Consider the following 18,619-nt stretch of genomic DNA (forward strand, 5'->3'; position numbering starts at 1 on the left):
TGTTTCCATGGCTGGAATTGCATAGAGTGAGCATCCCCCTGGACCTCCCAGTCGTTCTCTAGACCTGCCAGGTCTTCCTTCTCCTCCCTGCAGCTGGCAACTCACGGAATCAGAAACTCCTGGATGTTGCTGACAATCTGCTTCCCCACCATGATGATGAAGAGTTGCTGGGCTAGCTCAATCAGGCACCCGCCAGGACCGCACTGCAGGGAGAAGGGGGGGGGGGGGGAGAGGACGTCAGCAGAGCTCTAGGGAGCGAGTCTGGAAACCCTGTGCCCCAAGGAAACAGTTCCCAGAGGGACCATTTCCACCCGAAAAGAAGACATCCCAATTTGTTGGAATGAAACCACGACAGACGAGTAGCAGGTGTCATGTGAGAGGCGTCTCTTGGAGCAAGCCCCGAGAACTCTCTTTTATTGAATATTACAAACATTGCCACAGGTGTGCTTCTGGCTGATTGGTTGATACAAACACAAAGCAACTTGTTGCTGATTGGTTCACACAAGTGCAAGGCGAGGATTACGTATAGACATTAATCACCAATAGATTAAAGGCTGGGAAAAGGAGCACAGAACTAGACAGGCATGAAACCTCCTAATTAAATTATAACTAAAGATTGATATAGCATGACTAAAACAATTACTAATGATTGATCATAACATGAAAGAATATAATAATTGAATTCCGTAGATGTGGTCAGCTATGCATTAAGAACAGATCATAGCGGTTTTCATGAACTTAAGATGAACTGAGCAGTCTAGGGAAATGAGGGAATGTCTTGGTCTTTGGAACAGGTTGTACAGTATGTGCAGAAGCAGAGAAAAGCTTATAAGCGAGACTTCCCAGAATGCCAGAGAAAAGAAGCAAGAACTTCCCATAATGCCACAGTTATGTGGAGAAGCAGAATTTTCCTTCACCAATTCTGCCTTTAGCCAAACAGGCCTGGCAGGACTCTGGGTGCTTTGAAAAATCTTTAATGCTTTGTTTGTCACTCTTGGGCTGGAGTGTTGTTTGGGACCTTTTGTTGTGGAGGTTGCTGATGCTGGTTTTTTTGTATCCCTATTTTAGATCTTTTTGTGATTTATGTGGAAATAGTTCAGTTTCTTTTTGTGTTTTCAATGCTGTTTATTGTTTATGACTACATTTGTTACGTTGTAGTTATGTATTTTTTTCATGCTGCGAGCTGCCTTGAGCAAGGTTTGAACTAAGCAAAGGTGGCATACAAAAAAAAATTATGTATATACAGCGGTACCTCGGGTTACATACTCTTCAGGTTACATACGCTTCAGGTTACAGACTCCGCTAACCCAGAAATAGTACCTCGGGTTAAGAACTTTGCTTCAGGATGAGAACAGAAATCGTGCTCTGGCGGCATAGCGGCAGCAGGAGGCCCCATTAGCTAAAGTAGTGCTCCAGGTTAAGAACAGTTTCAGGTTAAGAACGGACCTCCAGAACAAATTAAGTACTTAACCCGAGGTACCACTGTATGTATGTAGGTATGCCAATACCTAAAACAGAAACCAGAACCAAAATAATCTAAAACAAAGCTCTTAAATCACAACCCTCCAATTAAAGTTGAACCTTGCAGATTAAAAAAAAGAAAAAAACACACGGTTTGATCTGGGGTGACGGCAGTAGAAACCGAAACACGTACGCGTGCACACACACACACACACCTGCAGCAAACTCTTTGGAGAAGGACCTGCCTGGCTCCAGCATCTGGATGCAGAGCCCGCCAGGTGGGCAGTGCCCAGACCGAGGCAAGAGAGAAAACTTGCCCCCTGCCCTGGTACTTACGTCTTCGTTCCTCATGCCCAGGAGTTTTCCATATTGGCCGGGATACCCCACAAACCTGCTGGGACAAAGAGAAGGGTCTGCCTGGTGTTTGGAAGCCTCACCCCCGCAATGGGGGAACGTTCAAAATGGCAACTCTCAGCTCTGCACTGGGAAAGCTCAGGGGAAGCTGAGAGTCCCGTGGGGAGAAGGCAAAGCCATAAAGGAAGTGGGGAGTGGGGGCGCCCAGCCCAAGTGGTGGAGCCGCACGACATGCCACTGCCACTGGCTCCCAGTACGTTTCCGAGCACAATTCAAAGTGTTGGGGTTGACCTTTAAAGCCCTAAACTGCCTTGGTCCAGTATACCTGAAGGAGCGTCTCCACCCCCATCGTTCTGCCCAGACACTGAGGTCCAGCGCTGAGGGCCTTCTGGCGGTTCCCTCACTGCGAGAAGCCAAGTTACAGGGAACCAGGCAGAGGGCTTTCTTGGTAGTGGCGCCCGCCCTGTGGAACGCACTTCCACCAGATGTCAAAGAGAAAAACAACTACCAGACTTTTAGAAGACATCTCAAGGCAGCTCTGTTTAGGGAAGCTTTTAATGTTTAATAGGTTATTGTATTTTAATATTCTGTTGGAAGCCACCCAGAGTGGCTGAGGAAACCCAGCCAGATGGGCGGGGTATAAATAATAAATTATTATTATTATTATTATTATTATTATTATTATTATTATTATTATTATTATTATGCCTCCTTGTAGCCACAGCCACGGCGAAGCAGGCCTCGCGCTCTGTGGCTGGGAAGTCACTCCCTCCCTGCTTTCTGGGGTTGTTTCCCTGCCCCTGTGCAAGGGGTCTAGAGACTAGCAGCCTCACCTGCCCTTGAAGAAGGCCACGTAGAACGGGGAGGAGTAGAAGTTGACAAACTGGAAAATGAAGACCTTGAAGGTGAAGGCGTCTTCATGCTGCGTCTGAGTCCGGTGCATTTCTGCAAAAGGGGACAGCCCAGTACAGGGTGGCAGGGAGGCATGTTGGCCAGAGAGGAAGGAGGAGGAGCAGGAGAAGGGGAGATTTGGGGGCAGCCAGCCCCATGGCATAGGAGCTGCTCATGCTCCAGAAATCCCCAAGGGGCATTTTGCAGGCCACCGCCCCATCATGCACAAAGGGAGCCTCATGAACTGAGCTCAGACAGTTGGCAGTGGCAGTGCAGGGACAAAATAGGGACAGAGTTTGGGCTTGCTGGGAAATCGGGGTGGGGTGGGGGGTTGGCATCTCAGACTCACCCCACCTGGTGAGCTTCTCAGCCAGAGAGGTGTAGACCTGACTCATGAGGAGGATGAGCACTAGGTTCACCATGCAGCTGCTGATGTTAGCAATGTTCCCCGCCTGCAGGGGAAAGACCGAACGTCGCCGCCCCAGTCCTCTCCAAAGACCAGCGAATTCTCTCCCTCCTCAAAACGCACAGAGAAGAAGGGGAACCCAATAGCCTAGAAATACTGGGTGTGGGACCACAGAGACCCCCTGGGCTCAAACTCAACACACAAGGAAAATCCTCTCTTTAGTGCTAAATTGGAGCAAACGTCAATCCGTAGAAAACCCAAATTGCTGTTTGCTCCAACTGAGCACGAAAGAGCAGCAGGGCAAGGGAAGTGTGGAGGAGCCCTTACTGCATCTCTGAATGCCCAGTGTGCCCGGCAGAGGATGAGAGGGGCAGGTCTCTGCCACTGAGGGGCTTATAATCTAAAATCCAACCCTAACTGCGGGGGAATTCTGCCTGGACTTTTTATATGTATATCCAGAGAATGCAAAACAGAAAGAGGGGGAGAGAGAGAGAGAGAGGGAGAGAGGGAGATAGACTTTGACTGCATATACATGGTGCATTTTTAGCACATTTAGAGAGTAGCATACACACCCAAATTCTGGGAACTGTAGTTTTAATGATGTTGGGAATTGTGGTTTCTTTAAAAAAAATTATTTATTTGGTTTTTCAAATTAAAATCTTACAGTATCAAACATAAATCATAAAAACAGGATTCCAAGGAATCTCCTGGATTTCTCTCCTCCCCTTTGTGGGTCATGTTATTAATAATTTCTTCCTGCATCTTTGATGATGATCCAAATCTTTTACATCTCCATCGCGTCCAGAATTCACCCTTCAACTACAAGTGATACTCCAACCCTACTAACGATTTTAACGATGTTGGGAGTTGTAGCTCTATGAGGGGTCAGCTACAGTTCCCAGAATGCGGCAGTGCGGGGGGAAACGCACCGTACGCTTTGCACAAAACCATTTCCCTACAAAATCCATCGCTTAACATTCGGGGTTCAATGTCTCTAAGGGGTGTGTGTGGATGGACCAGGCCTCACGGCCTCTCTGCTCTCACCTGGGTCATCAAAATCGTGTTCCCTGTGTGGTACATCATGGTGCTGACAATTCCTCTGTACATGATCACCGAGACGAGGAAGATCATCACCACACAGAGCTGACGGGAGAAGCAAAGCGTTCAGGATCAGCGCTGAGACCGGAAGGCTCTCAGCTCAGCCCAGCCCCGCAGCCCAGGCCTCTGCCTGGCATGTGCTGGGGACAGGGGACTCCCCTCACCATGATGATGATGGCCATGGATCCCGTCAGGATGCGGGAGAGACGGTCCCGTTCAGGGAAGTACGGCTCCTTCACCCCCGTGACGGGATTCTGCTCCATGCGGGGGGCCATGGCGGCAAACTCTGGCCGAGGACGCTCCTGGGGGAAGGAGAGACAGAGAGCGGTTGAGATGGAGAGACGAAGCCCAGAAGGTGTTGGGCTCTCCCTTCCTTGGAGGATTTTTAAGCAGGGCTCGGGCAGCCATCTGCCAGGGATTCTTTAGCTGCTATTCCTGCATCGTAGGGGTTAGGCTAGATGAACCTTGGGAGTCCCTTCCACCTCTACGAAATCCTATGAAACGGCTTCTGGGGACAAAGTGGGGTTGGGGAACACAGACCTCTCAGATTCCTAAACAAAGGAGAAAACCCTTTGGACGCAAATGGCCTTTAACCCTGTGCAGAGATGTTTAGGATTATATTACAAGCCTTGTGGTGCACAGAATCGCAGAGCTGGAAAAGGACCACGAGGTCATGAAAATGACCATTTTGTGATGTGTTTAGGGTGTTCCGTTGCTATGCACTAGCTTGGTACATTAATATCTTTGTTCCTTTTCTTTTTTTGTATATTTTTTATTAAGTTTTTTCTATTTTACATTTTATAATATTCATTTAAACAAGGTTAAAATATCAGTGACTTCCTTTCCTCTCTTCCCATGGTTCAGTTTGCATGCCATCCCAGCGTAGTTTACATAAACTAAACCATTCAGTATAATAATAATAATAATAATAATAATAATAATAATAATAATAATAATAATAATAATTTATTATTTATACCTCGCCCATCTGGCTGAGTTTCGCCAGCCACTCTGGGCGGCTTCCAATCAAGTGTTAAAAACAATACAGCATTAAATATTAAAAACTTCCCTAAACAGGGCTGCCTTCAGATGTCTTTTAAAGAGAAGATAGCTGCTTATTTCCTTCCTATTCCATTTTTACGTCCGTCAAAACTTATTTACACTGTTGAATTTATCTTAATGCTGCCAACGTTATTAACATCTTTATTCCTAAATCCTGCTTCTCTGAGCACGACCTGGGAACGCTGTCTCGACACCGAAGGGCTAGAGAGAGAGAAACGCTTTTCAGACGTTCGGAAATGGCATTTCGTCGGAAACATCGTGCGAAATGGCTCTTGCTGGCATCCAGCCACAGGAGCTGCGCCAGGAGGGAAGGGGGCAAACTCCTGCCCACCCACCATACTAGATGCACCGTGCTAGCCTGATTGGTGTTAGCTGGCACCATAATAATGATGATGATGATGATGATGATGATGATGATGATGATTTTATTTATTTATTTATACCCCGCCCATCTGGCTGGGTTTCCCCAGCCACTCTGGGCAGCTTCCAACGAATTATTAAAATACAGTGGTCTGTTAAACATTAAAAGCTTCCCTAAACAGGGCTGCCTTCAGATGTCTTCTAAAAGTCTGGTAGTTGTTCTTCTCTTTGACATCTGGTGGGAGGGCGTTCCACAGGGCGGCTGCCACTACTGAGAAGGCCCTCTGCCTGGTTCCCTGTAACTTGGCTTCTCGCAGCGAGGGAACTGCCAGAAGGCCCTCAGCGCTGGACCTCAGTCCAGGCAGAACGATGGAGGTGGAGATGCTCCTTCAGGGATACTGGACCGAGGCCGTTTAGGGCTTTAAAGTGGCTGGCGCAGCAAAACTGCTTCTGCTTTTTGCTTTTGCTGCTGCAGGGAACACTGCCTAAGTTTGCCACACCCCCACCTAAAAGGTGGGTTGAGGGAGGCCTGGCAGGCCCCAATTTGCCTCCCACTTGCCTCGTCCTCCTGGAAGTCCATGCAGTCCCAGTGGTGGGCCAACGTGGCGTTTTTCCGCTTCCAGTACTCCAGGAAGGTCACGGCCCAGAAGGACATGAAGATGCTGAAGAAGACGGTCCCTGGGTGGTCAAAGAGGTAGCCCACCTGTGGTCAGAACAGGAGAGGGGGGAGGGGAAGACGTCCAGGAACAGCTGCCATACAGACACTCCAATGGAATCAAATCCACCCAGTGGTAGCTACACCATGCCCATGCCCGTTTTGGGGAAAAGGTTTTGTGCTCCATGTATTAAAGGTAAAGGGACCCCTAACCATTAGGTCCAGTCGTGGCCGACTCTGGGGTTGCGGCGCTCATCTCGCTTTATTGGCCGAGGGAGCCGGCATTTGTCCGCAGACAGCTTCTGGGTCATGTGGCCAGCATGACTAAGCCGCTTCTGGCGAACAAGAGCAGCGCACGGAAACACCATTTACCTTCCTGCCGGAGTGGTACCTATTTATCTACTTGCACTTTGACGTGCTTTCGAACTGCTAGGTTGGCAGGAGCAGGGACCGAGCAACAGGAGCTCACACTGTCGTGGGGATTCGAACCACCGACCTTCTGATCAGCAAGTCCTAGTCTCTGTGGTTTAACCCACAGCGCCACCCGTGTCCCTTGCTCCATGTATTAGGCACCTCTTAAAGAGATCCTAACCAAATTGGCTTGAGAGGAAGGAGCAGGTTTTGGCCGATATTTGGATACAGCCGTGTGCCATTTCGAATCAAGATTGTACATCGCAGCAGCCTTTGACTATGTGCAATAAGACTGACTGATTGAATGAAGGTTGTGGGCTGCGCCTTTGAAAACTGCACTGATTTAGAGGGTTGTTAGCATTCCTGAGCCATGCTGGGTACAAAGCTGCCGGTACTGAATAGATGAATGACCAACGAACGTTTTTCTAAACAAAGCAAAACAAAAATCCCTTATAGATCACTATGGCTCCCATTCTGCAGATGGGGGAACTGAGGGCACCAAAGGCTGGCTTGCCTGAACCGATGAGACAGGGAGAGAACCTGTTAAAATGTTTAAAATAACCTTTTCCAAAGCAACAACAGGTTGGCAGGAGCAGGGACCGAGCAACGGGAGCTCACCCCATCGCGGAGATTCAAACCGCCGACCTTCTGATCGGCAAGTCCTAGGCTCTGTGGTTTAACCCACAGCGCCACCCGCATCCCTAAAAGATGCAGGAGGAAAGGACTAATAATAGGACCCACAAAGGGGAGGAAGTCCAGCAGATTCCAAAAAATGTGGTTTTTATGTTGGGTATGTGATTGTAAAACTGTAATTTGAAAAACCAGTTTTATTATTATTATTTTTAAATTTAAATTTTAAATTTTAAATTTTTTTTTAAGAGAGACTTTGGGAGCTCCACTTTGGGAGCAGGCAATCCGTTGCATTCCCACACCCCACAGAGAGAGCTCCTTGGCTCTCTGTGATGTCACTGAATGCCCTGCCTCCCATTCTTCCCCCCTCCAAGAACAATCCCCATAAGGCCCAGCAGCCAGGAAGTCCCCTCACCTTTGCCATGGGGCAGATCTCAGAGAGGTTCCAGTTGCCGCAGGTGTCACACAGGGGGCACATGAGGAACTGCCCTCCACTGTTGCAGATCTCTTGCCTGGGGAAGAGCAGAGGGTGAGGGTCAGTGGAGGATGTCACTCAGGGTTGGGGGGGCATTTGGGGGGCTCACCCAAGGTGTGTTTCATGATGCTCACCTGTAGCGTTCCCAAAGCAAGGAAGGATTGGACTCTGATTAATAAAATACACACGAGGCTTGACCAGCAAGACTCTGGGAGGCAGTGCGAATACTAATAATAATCCTGTCCACCCCTTGGCCCAGGTCGTTTTATTCACAAAAGAACTTTTTGCACAGTGTTTGTAAGAACCAATCAGATTTCCTCTGAGCATTTAAAAAAACAAACCACGTGGGGACAAAGTTAAAACTACAAAGAGCTAATTTGAGCATGCATACGTAGTTCAGAGTAAATAAAACAGGACTAAAAGGAGGAATGCATTCAGCAAACCCCGGAGGTCAGTATTTAACATCTCCTTGTGAACTCTCTTCCTGGCCCTTAAGATCTATCTAAAGATTAACAAATCTACATCAAAGTTTCCTACTATCTTTATGACCCAGGATGCCTGATGAAGCAACTGGCCTGTGTTTAGAATGCTTATACGTGCCTGTCAGGCAGAGAACTAGGACATAGATGCAGAGGCATGGGTTGATCAGGAATCATATCAAAATGTCTCAAACCCAGTCAACGCAATGCTTTCATTGCTGACACAAATGGCTTGTCCCATATTTTTTATAATTCCTCATAGCAATCCCACCGGATCACTACACTCAAGGCCAGCTGGGTTCCTTTCAGCTCTCTGCCCAGAGCTTAAAACTAACTCAGGAAGTGGTGTGTGTTTTTTAAATAACTGGAGCTCTTTGTGCATGAAGCAATCGAAAGAGAGCCCCTCTACGCATCTGGAGATGCCCTTTCCTTTGCCCAGAATTGGCACAATCACCTATCTGAGGCTAGAGAGGACCAGGATCCTGGGTCAGAGGGCAGGAATGAGAAAAGGCAGACAAGGAAGAATCCACTCCCTGATCTAACCCAACCCAGTATCCTGCTTCTGACAGGGGGGCAGCCACAAACCCACAAGCAGGGCGCAAAGTCCTCTCCACTGCTGTATAACTCCACCACCGGGCATTTGCAGCTGAAACGGCAGGATCAGGCCGAGGCAGCCCATCGTGCTCTGCATGATGGAGCGCAATGGACAGAGGATAAAGGAACCTGCTTTTATTCCTCTAAATATGATTATTTTGAAAAAAGAGAGCTCTGCATCGTGTTTTCTTCGGTCATCAACTAGGTGCTTGCTCCGAGGAGGCTATTTCTCTCTTATTCCTTGTTCCTCGGCCTTCAGAAATCTCAGGACTTGGACAGTCCTTTCAGCTGATTTTCCAAGGTGGTCTGTTCCCAAGGTGCCTCTGGGACCCCCACCCACCAAGGCGACACTGAAGGCCCAGTGTGTGGCCAGTCTCCTCCTGCCCATGCAGATGCAGGCTAGGAAATGCTTCACCAGTTGAACTTCTGCCTGATGCACAGCCATAAAAGAGATGGAGCTTCCCACCCCCATGGGGCCCAAGATGCAGGATGAGGGTTTGGAAAGGGATGCTTGGAAAGGGGGGGTGTCATGCTGGGGGTGAGACATGCTGGCTCTCCCACAAGCTGACTGCCCTCCTCCTCCCCACAAGCCCTGCCCCACTCACGCTGGCGTGTTTGTCCCCATGGTGAAGAGGCCGGCAAGGAAGACCAAAGTGCCGACAGCGGCCGCCGGGAGGAGCCAAGCTGTGTAGAAGCCTGCAGGGGAGACAGGTGAGGCCGAGCCCATGAGCAGAGGGCACCCAACATTGCCCTGCCGCCCCCCAACCTGAGCCCCTTCCAGGCCAGAGTTTCCTCAAGCCCAGATTTCCCCCACCCCCAAGTCTCCCTGCTCAGGACTTAGATGCAGAGCAGGAGCTGAACTCGGCACCTCATGAGACCCAAAGCCGCTTCAAAGGTTATCTCTGAGCACGTGGAGAGTGCAAGGCTCAAACAGGAGCACACACAATAACAGAAGAGAAATAAGGTGCCATATTTTTCGCTCTATAAGACGCACCCGACCATAAGACGCAGCTAGTTTTAGAGGAGAACAAGAAAAAAATATATTCTCTCCCTCTCTGCGCAGTGCCTCTCCAGCAAAGCAGGAGGAGAAATGGAAGGGGCTCCATTTCTCCTCCCGCTTTGCTGAAGGAGCGCTGCGCAGCTTTCTCTCTCTGCGCAGCACCTCTCCAGCGAAGCAAAGTCAGAACAGCAAGAGGGATCACTGTGCAGCGACAGCAGCTGTCCCTCTTGCTGTTCTGGCTTCTGGGATAGCCACGCTAAGCCTCTTCAGGGCAGGGGGAGCGATCTTCCCGCTGCGCTCCAGAGGCTTTGCATGGCTATTTCGCTCTCCTGGCTTCAGGGATAGCTGCGCAGCCTGCATTCACTCCATAAGACGCACACACATTCCCCCTTACTTTTTAGGAGGGGAAAAGTGCGTCTTATAGAGTGAAAAATACGGTATATGGGAATGTAAAGAAGAGGGAGACCTCTGGCAGCTCACACTCACACACTTCGAAGCATACAGCTACCCCATCCCTCAAGGTTCCTGGGAACCGTAGTTTATTTCCCAGCAGCCTGAACAAACTACAATTCCCAGGATTCTTTGGGGGTGTGCTTCAAAGGCTTGGTGTGCATGGACTACATGGAATTGGCAGAAATGGCTGGCAGAATTCGCGACCAGGGAGAAGATTCGGTGGAGGAAGACTGGAAGAAATTTAAAGACTACTTGCAGAAGCACTGTAAAATTAAGGAATGTTAAAATGATGTTTGATTGAAAAGAAGTGGTATTGGTAAAAAGATTATTAAGAAAATGTAAATGGGGATTGATAAAGGATAAATGCTAGAGGGTAAGGATTTGCTGAATTTAATATCTGAACTGGAATACAAAATGGGAGGTGTGAGGAGGTCAAGAAACTAGTGAATGAAGTATAAGAGATGAAAATATTAACCTATTTTCTGTTCTGCTTTTTGGTTTTTCTTTTCTTTCTTTTCTTTTCTTCCTTCCTTTCTTTTGCTAATTGTTTTTTACTGTCTATTTTTTATCTGTTTTGTTCTTGTATGTTTTTATTCTTGAAGCTTTTCTTATGTTTAAATTTTGAAACTTGTTATTGTTTGTGAAACCTTAATAAACATTATTTAAAAAACAACAACAAAGGCTTGGTGTGCACATGGCCTCTGAGCAACCGCAGAGTGATTTTGGGCCCCTGCCTGCCTCTGCACCTTCCTTGCTTCCCTTTTCCGGAGTTCTGAACAGCGTCTTGCCACAGCCAAGGAGGAGACAAAAGAGGGCGCCTCACCCAGCCAGGCGAAATAAATGGCCACCTTTTCCCCAAAGTATTCCCGGATGTGGTCCAAAGGCTGGTATTTGTACCAGCAGCGCCACTGGGCCCAGAAGCGGTACAGGATCTGCCGGGGGTTCAGCTCTTCGCCCAGGACCTCGTACTCGGGCAGCTCGAAGGGGCCCTGCGGGAGGAGGAGCCGGAAGGGAAGAGGTTAAGTGGACATGTGACATCATCACCCACAGGAAGTCACATCATCACCCACAGGAAATGATGTCAGAAGGTAGCACAGCCATCCTTGGGGAGGATCCCAGACTCCCAAGGGACAAGGGTGTAGAGGCCAAGGTGTACAGCCTCACGAAAAGTAGCAGGATTTTAATTTCAGTTGGGGGGAAAGTAAAGATGAAAAGACAGTTACCAAAAAAACCAACAACCTGTAACATCCTGTGAAATATAATGCGCTGTTCTTTGCACTCACTGCTTGCCTTTTATGTTAGATATAACCTGATTTTTTTATCTGATATTATCTACATACAATATTTTCCATGGGGTTTATCATTTGTGTGAGAGGCAAGGAAGCCCATGCAGTGGCCAGGTACCCTTGCCCCGGGCCTGGGAGGGCTAAGGTGGTTGGGGAACCACGTCACAGACTGGCTGCTTCTTCGTTTTCAGTTTTTAATTTTATTCTAACTTCCACCTTGGACGAGCTCTGCACAAGTGAAACAGCACAAGTGAAACAGCCATGACCATAAGCAGAGGGAAAAGGGTGCCTTGGGGCACATGCAAAGTGCCCTCCAAGAACAGGTCAGTGCATCCATACAGCATAGTACTGCTCACACTGACTGGCAGCCGCAGCAGCTCTGCAGAGTCCCAGAGATGGGGTCTCTCCCATTCCTCGCTGGAGATACCAAGGAGTGAACTTGGGACCTTCTGCATGCAGAGCAGCTGTTTCTCTACTGAACCACCCCCAACCCCAGCGCTAAGGAACTGCAACCAGCACCCGCAGAGACCTGGAGTCAAGGAGCAGGGGGTCTCGGCCCCCTCTCATGCGTTAGGGAATCCCTAAACTGGCTCCTCACAGAACTCTAGCCCAATGGTTGCCATTAATTTGATTTAAACTGATTTTATAATGAATTGATTTTAGAATGCTGTATTATTTTACTGTTGTTAGCCGCTCTGAGCCCAGCTTCGGCTGGGGAGGGCGGGATATAAATTATTATTATTATTATCCGAACCCCCCCCCCCAGCGTCTCTCTCACCTCATGCAGTGGGAAGGCTGCGGAGTAGACCCCTTCGTTCAGCAGCCGGTCAATTCCCATCTCTGCATGCTTCCTCTTCCCATAGATGGTCCGGGCCAGGATCTCATACACCTGGGAGAGAGAGGGGTGGTGGTCAGGGGGGCGGTTTAGCCAGGTGGGAGGAAAAGGAAAGGGCATGGACAAGAGAGGTGGTCCAAGTTGCCTCCTCCTCCCTTTCCTCCTCCTCCTCTTTGCTGCCAGGCTGCCCCATTCCCCACCCAAAGGACTCACAATGCGATGCCTCTGCGTGTTGGTGAAGTACGAATCGTGCTGCTCGCTGCCCAGGAACCTGAAATAGGGAGAGAGAGGGAGAGAAGGAGAGCTGGGCACAGGCTGGGGTGGAAGCACTGGGCAGCTTCCCCAAGGCCTCAGCCTGGGCAGCTTTTTTTTTAAAAAAATGATATTTATTGAAGTTTTACAAACATTAATAGATTTCAAAGTTTAAGCTTAAAAAATAAAGACAGAGACTAACCTTAATAGAATAGGGGGAAAAATTACAAAAATACAAAAACAAAACACATGAAAAATACAAAATAGAAAACAGTTAACAAAAAGAAAAGAAAATAGAAAAAGAAAATCAGTAATTTCAAATCTTATACTTCATTTACTAGTTTCCTGACCTCCTCACACCTCCCTTTTTGTATTCCAGTTCAGATATTTAATTCAGCTAGTCCTTACCCTCTATCTTTTGTCCTTGCCCAGCATCTTAACCTATTATAAATATATATTTTCCACCATTATCAATCCATATTTACATATTCTTGTTAATCTTTTTACCAACACCCCTTGTTTTCAATCCAACATCCCTTTAACATTCATTAATTTTACAGTATTTCTGCAAGTAGTCTTTGAATTTTTCCCATTCTTCTTCCACCGACTCTTCTCCCTGATCTCGGATTCTGCCAGTCATTTCTGCCAGTTCCATGTAGTGCATCACCTTGATCTGCCATTCTTCAGCCTGGGCAGCTTTTGTCACCTCTGGCCAAAGCAGTTTTGGGAACGGAGCAGGGTAATTGCAGGCACAACTACAGCCCTCATGCTTCTCTATCTGGCCTGCCAGACCCCCCACTAGGCTGCTATTATTATTATTATTATTATTATTATTATTATTATTATTATTATTATTATTATTATTATTATTATTATTATTATATTTGCATATTGCCCTATACCCGCAAATCTCAGGGCAGTTACAACGTAAAATCACAATATAAAAACGCAAACGCAAAATGCACACTGAAAACAAGAACAACCCAAGAAATGCACACACACACACACACACACACACACACAAACACACACACACACACACACACACACACACACGTTTTAAAAGGGCATGGATGTCTGTCAGTCAGCCAAAGGCCTGGTTAAAGAGGAACGATTTCGCCTGGCACCTAAAGGTGTATAATGAAGGCGCCAGGCGAGCCTCCCTGGGGAGAGCATTCCACAAATGGGGAGCCACCGCCAAAAAGGCCCCGTTCTCATGCTGCTACACTACAGACAAAGAAGGGCCTCAGGTGATGATTGCAGGGTCTGGGTAGGTTCATATGGAAAGAGGTGGTCCTTGAGGGCTGTGTGGCATTGGTGGGCATGGCCAGAGGCAAAAATTGGGTGGGGCAATGGAAGTGACTCTTCTCTTGATATCTTCCAGCCACACAAAAGCCACAGGTCTTGCCTCCCCCCAGCACCGCAGCCCTTCTCCAGTTGGACAAAAGACCTTGCAGGCATCCTCAGAAACTTCCCAGCCATGCCCAAACACGGCACGACTGCTGAAAGGCTTCCTTTGGAGACCAAGAAGGTGGGTATGGTCTGAGAAGTGTCCTGGGGGCCACACCATAGCTGTCAACTGTCCCGTATTTGGCGGGAAACTCCCTTATCCCAGTGCTGTGTCCCGCTGCTGTCCCTTATTGATGATGTCCCTTAAATTTCCTGGGTTTCAAAGGAAGCAGCTCCTCTCCCTCCCTCCCTCCCTGCCGGCCAGGGAGGAGGGAGGCTCCAACTGTGTTGCTTGGCTGCGTTGCTCACCCAATAAGGGGCCTAAGAACGACTGGGAGGTGGAGCTTGCATGCCTTGTGCCGATCAAATCGGCTGTGTTGCCTGGGGACTTGCCTTTGCTCAGCGCTTCCCAGCGGAAAGGTGATGGTGGTTTTCCTTGCTGCATCCCCTTTGCCGGGTTGCTGCGCTGTGGGAACCACCGCTTGAGGCTTCGTTTGGCTGCTGGCTGGGCTTTCTGCCTTTGGCTCGGAGGGGCTCAGAAGTTGAACATATTTGTGTCCGCAAAATCTTTTATTTTGGCTGCTGATCCCTTATTGTTGAGGCTGCTGGTCCCTTATTTTCAAATCTGTACGTTGACAGCTATGGGCCACACAGAAAGGCCTGAGGGCCACCTGGGGTTCACCGCTTGGAGGTCCCCCCCCCTTTGGTGGTTCCCCACACTGCCCTCACTCACTTGTCCAGCTTGGACTTTCGGAAGGCACAGGTGTAGTAGTCGACGGGCTTCTTGGGCACCTGCTGCGCCATGATGTTCGGCAGGTGCAATTTCCGAAGCAGGTCGTCAGAGCTGTTGCGGTCCGGGTTGGGGTGGGCCTGCGATGGGGGCACAAGAGGAGATGGAGGGGCTAGGAGGTAGACCGCTGGCAAAAAGGCAGCCTGCTCGGAAGCCAAATGGGTCCCCCACCGTACCTGCATGCGCCGGCACTTACCTGGAGAGGGGCCCGCATGCACAGCTCCTCAGCGTAGTAAACCAGCACTTCCCAGGGCGCGCTCAGCTTCATGTAGTGAATGCCCTTGCGGTCGCTCAGAGTCTCCTCCTGAGAAGTAGACAGGCTGCTGAGAAGAGGGTGAGGGGCTTCCTGGAAGCCTCGGCCAAGCTCTCTTCCACATGGAGTGCAGCACAAAGACTGTGGCCCCCAAGAAAACACAAGCCTGAAGCCTGGGCCCCCTCCCCAGTTGGCTGGTGGAGCTATTAGAAGCATGAGTGGAGGAGTTTGGGATTTCTTAAAAATAAATCATCAGGCATCTTTGTTTCTCCACTTGATCCTTTTACATGGTTTTGTACGTATTGTGGTATTTTATGCATTGTTTTGTGTGTGGTTTTTTTTTAAAAAAATAGATTTTCCACAATTATAACAAATATGTGGTATTTTATGCATTGTGACTTGCGTCTATCTTTTTGTTTTTACGGATCACAGTTTAGTTATTATTTACTGTATATGCTAAGAGTGAATTTCTGTTTAATTATTATTTGCCGATGTTTTGAGAGTTAGTTGTGTACTATTATATTCCCAGAGATTATTGGATACTACAGTCAAACCTTGGCACCAAACGGCTCCATTTTCGAACGTTTTTCGGAAGCTGAATTGCCAACGCAGCTTCTGCTTGAGTGCAGGATGCGCTTGCAACCAATCGGAAGCTGCTCCTTGGTTGTTGAACGTTTCGGAAGCCAAACGGACTTCCGGAACGGATTATGTTGGACAACCGAGGTTTGACTGTACAGTGGTACCTCTGGTTGCGAACGGGATCCATTCCGGAGGTCCGTTCGCAACATGGAAAGAATGCAACCCGCAGTGGCGCGTCTGCGCATGCACGGGTTGCTATTCGCCACGGCTGTGCATGCGTGTGATGTCATTTTGCGCTTCTGCGCATGCGCGAGCGGCAAAACCCAGAAGTAACCCTTTCCGGTACTTCCGGGTCGCCGGGGACGTAACCTGAAAGAACGTAAGCTGAAGTAGACGTAACATGAGGTATGACTATACTTTATTGGATATAAGTCCAATATAAGCCGTCCCATTTTAAAGTTATATTTTATTATGACTTTTTGTATTCGATCACATTATCCTAAGGCAGGCATAGGCAAACTCGGCCCTCCAGATGTTTTGGGACTACAATTCCCATCATCCCTGACCACTGGTCCTGTTAGCTAGGGATGATGGGAGTTGTAGTCCCAAAACATCTGGAGGGCCAAGCTTGCCTATGCCTGTTCTAAGGTGTGGGTTCTTTGCTGTATATTTTGTTGCTGTAAACCGCATTGCGTATGGTAATATGGAAAAGTGAAATGAAATGAAATGAGTGGAGTGCCCAATAGTGGAAAAGAAGGCAGGCAGGCTGGCAGACAGAAAGCGAACTTTTTGAGTTTCTGCTTCATGGTCTATCCCAGCTTCAGAGGTGCCAGTGCAGCTCCTTGCCAAGGGCACAAGGGAGCCTTGGTACAACTTTGCCCGAAGCCCTCCAGGAGACCCCTGCCAGCAAAGCCCCCTCACCTTCTCCATCAAAAGGCCGGCAGTGCGCAGGTTCTTGAGGAACTTCTGTCTCCACCTCTCGTGACGCCCACGGGCCGCCTCCCACCCGGCCCCCTGGCCCGCTGCCCTCTCGCCTTCCGGGTGGGGCTGTTTGTTGCGCCTCTTCTTCGAGGGACGCAGCTTCTCCTCCCAGACCAGCACAAAATCTGCAGGCAGAGAAGGAGATGGCAAGGGAATTGTGGGCGCCCTGGGGGTGCCCTGTTCCACAACCGAAGTGCCGCCCACCCCCACAAGGCCAGAGCATGTGGCCAGAGCAACGCGGGTTCATTTTCGCGCTGCCTGCTGCTCGGAGTTCGCGGAAGCCGAAGACCCCTTTGCTCTGCGGTTGCAAAACTGCAACTCGGGCAAAACACTGGGGCAAGGAAGAAGGGGTTATACTTGCCTATCTTGGTCTTCCCATCTCGGAAGTAATTCCCGCTGGCACTGCTGGGGTAGCCATAAGTTTCATCTCCATAAATGTAGATGGGGTCGTCGTCGTCCACATCCTGAAAACAAAATCAGGATGGGGCCACATTTGGGGGACTATGCTGCGTCTGAGACGGAATGTGGAAGCCCCTGTAGAGCCTGGTGGGTGCCTGAGGCTGCAGCCTTGCAAAGTGGGCCAGCCAGTCCTAGATGGGGAACCCCCTCCTTCCTGTTAATAGGACCTGCTCTTATTGTTTTGGTTTTTTTAATCTGGGATTAACTGGCCTGGCCTGGCCCAGAATTGGGGCCCTCCCACCTGCCAGTCCTTAATCAGCAGCTCAGCCTTCGTGCAACTTTGGGGGGGGGGGCTCACAGTTTGCAGCAAAAAGACCCAAGGGGCACGGAAAGGCTTTGCCCACTGGCTCCACCCCCACCCTATTTGTGTACAGTAGCAGTGGGCAGCTGAACCCCACAATTGCATTTTTAAATGGGGACAAAAGTTCTGCTGCTTTTCTGGGTTGTGGTCCGACAGCAGAATTGTGCCTCCTCCCTCCTCCCAGCGCTGGATTTGAAGGAGAGACCCCACCAAGTGATGCTGTTAGGGGTACGGGGGTCTTACACCTGAAGATCTGAACCCCTTTCCTTCTTTTCTTTCTTTCTTGAGACACACCCAGGACTTGGTTCTAAATAAAGCTGGCGGAGGAGTGTAGTCCCTGAGCACACACAGAGCGCCTCCCCCTTGCCACTGGGCAATCGCATCTAGGCTCCAAACACCCTCAGGGGCCCAAGGAAAAACCTCCCCGTGCGGGAGGCATGAAAGGCGTTGATCCCAACACCCCCTAGTTCTGGAAAGAACCCCTTACTGGGATTGCTTGCCCTGCCTTCCCCGTGTACTTACGAAGGTGTCCCTTCCAGCGCCCCCGTTGGGGAGAATACTGGAATCCTCGTAGAGGCCCGACGGGCTTTTCCCCAGGCCGATGAGCAGGCCGGTGTCCTGGGCATCTGACCCAGAGACCTTCTTGCGGATCATGGTAGCTTGGGGGGGGGGCGTTGTCGGGGAAGGAGACTCAGGCTGCAGCTTCCATCACCGCTTCAGTCCTTCCATAGGGAGGTGGGATGCAGGAGAGAAGCTCATTTGGGTGGGTGGGGGGCCCTCCAAAGCCAGAGAGTCTCCCTGCCCTCCCCTAGCTCCTCATCCATGGCCTGGGGACCTCCATCATTCTGCGCTGTGCAGCATCTTTCTGGTCCTGCAAAGGAGATGGAGCAGTGATGTCAGAGCAGCAGCAGCAGGAGAGGCAGTGCCTATGGCCTGGGAAAGGAGGGGCGCTGGGAGCCACGCCAGCCCGCTGCCTGCCTGTTGCCCCCCCCCCCAGCCCTACGCACTGGCAGGCCCCTGCTCTGCTGTTGCTGAGCAGCTATGGGATGGAGGAGGAGGAGGAGCAGCAGCAGCAGAAGCAGAGGAGGCTTCCCGGCACAATCTC

At 49.6% G+C, this 18,619-nt stretch overlaps 1 protein-coding gene across 1 annotated transcript in view; it reads right to left on the reverse strand.

The window, feature by feature from the left end:
• The window catches only part of LOC308592050 (anoctamin-7-like), a 28,193-nt gene extending 9,574 nt beyond the window's left edge, over nucleotides 1-18,619 (reverse strand). Inside the window, exons 1-17 of the mRNA XM_081203320.1 lie at nucleotides 18,037-18,619; nucleotides 17,116-17,218; nucleotides 16,695-16,879; nucleotides 15,138-15,245; nucleotides 14,885-15,021; nucleotides 12,664-12,721; nucleotides 12,394-12,504; nucleotides 11,153-11,318; nucleotides 9,482-9,572; nucleotides 7,744-7,840; nucleotides 6,192-6,335; nucleotides 4,375-4,512; nucleotides 4,157-4,255; nucleotides 3,056-3,158; nucleotides 2,649-2,760; nucleotides 1,798-1,852; nucleotides 106-203 (exon numbers count right to left, since the gene is read on the reverse strand). Of these exons, the coding sequence (XP_081059446.1) occupies nucleotides 106-203; nucleotides 1,798-1,852; nucleotides 2,649-2,760; nucleotides 3,056-3,158; nucleotides 4,157-4,255; nucleotides 4,375-4,512; nucleotides 6,192-6,335; nucleotides 7,744-7,840; nucleotides 9,482-9,572; nucleotides 11,153-11,318; nucleotides 12,394-12,504; nucleotides 12,664-12,721; nucleotides 14,885-15,021; nucleotides 15,138-15,245; nucleotides 16,695-16,879; nucleotides 17,116-17,218; nucleotides 18,037-18,168 (1,937 nt within the window). The 5' untranslated portion in view covers nucleotides 18,169-18,619. The remainder of the gene's footprint in view (nucleotides 1-105; nucleotides 204-1,797; nucleotides 1,853-2,648; nucleotides 2,761-3,055; nucleotides 3,159-4,156; nucleotides 4,256-4,374; nucleotides 4,513-6,191; nucleotides 6,336-7,743; nucleotides 7,841-9,481; nucleotides 9,573-11,152; nucleotides 11,319-12,393; nucleotides 12,505-12,663; nucleotides 12,722-14,884; nucleotides 15,022-15,137; nucleotides 15,246-16,694; nucleotides 16,880-17,115; nucleotides 17,219-18,036) is intronic.

Source organism: Podarcis bocagei (genome assembly GCF_964188305.1).
Source record: "Podarcis bocagei genome assembly, chromosome: 7".
Classification (NCBI taxonomy): domain Eukaryota; kingdom Metazoa; phylum Chordata; class Lepidosauria; order Squamata; family Lacertidae; genus Podarcis; species Podarcis bocagei.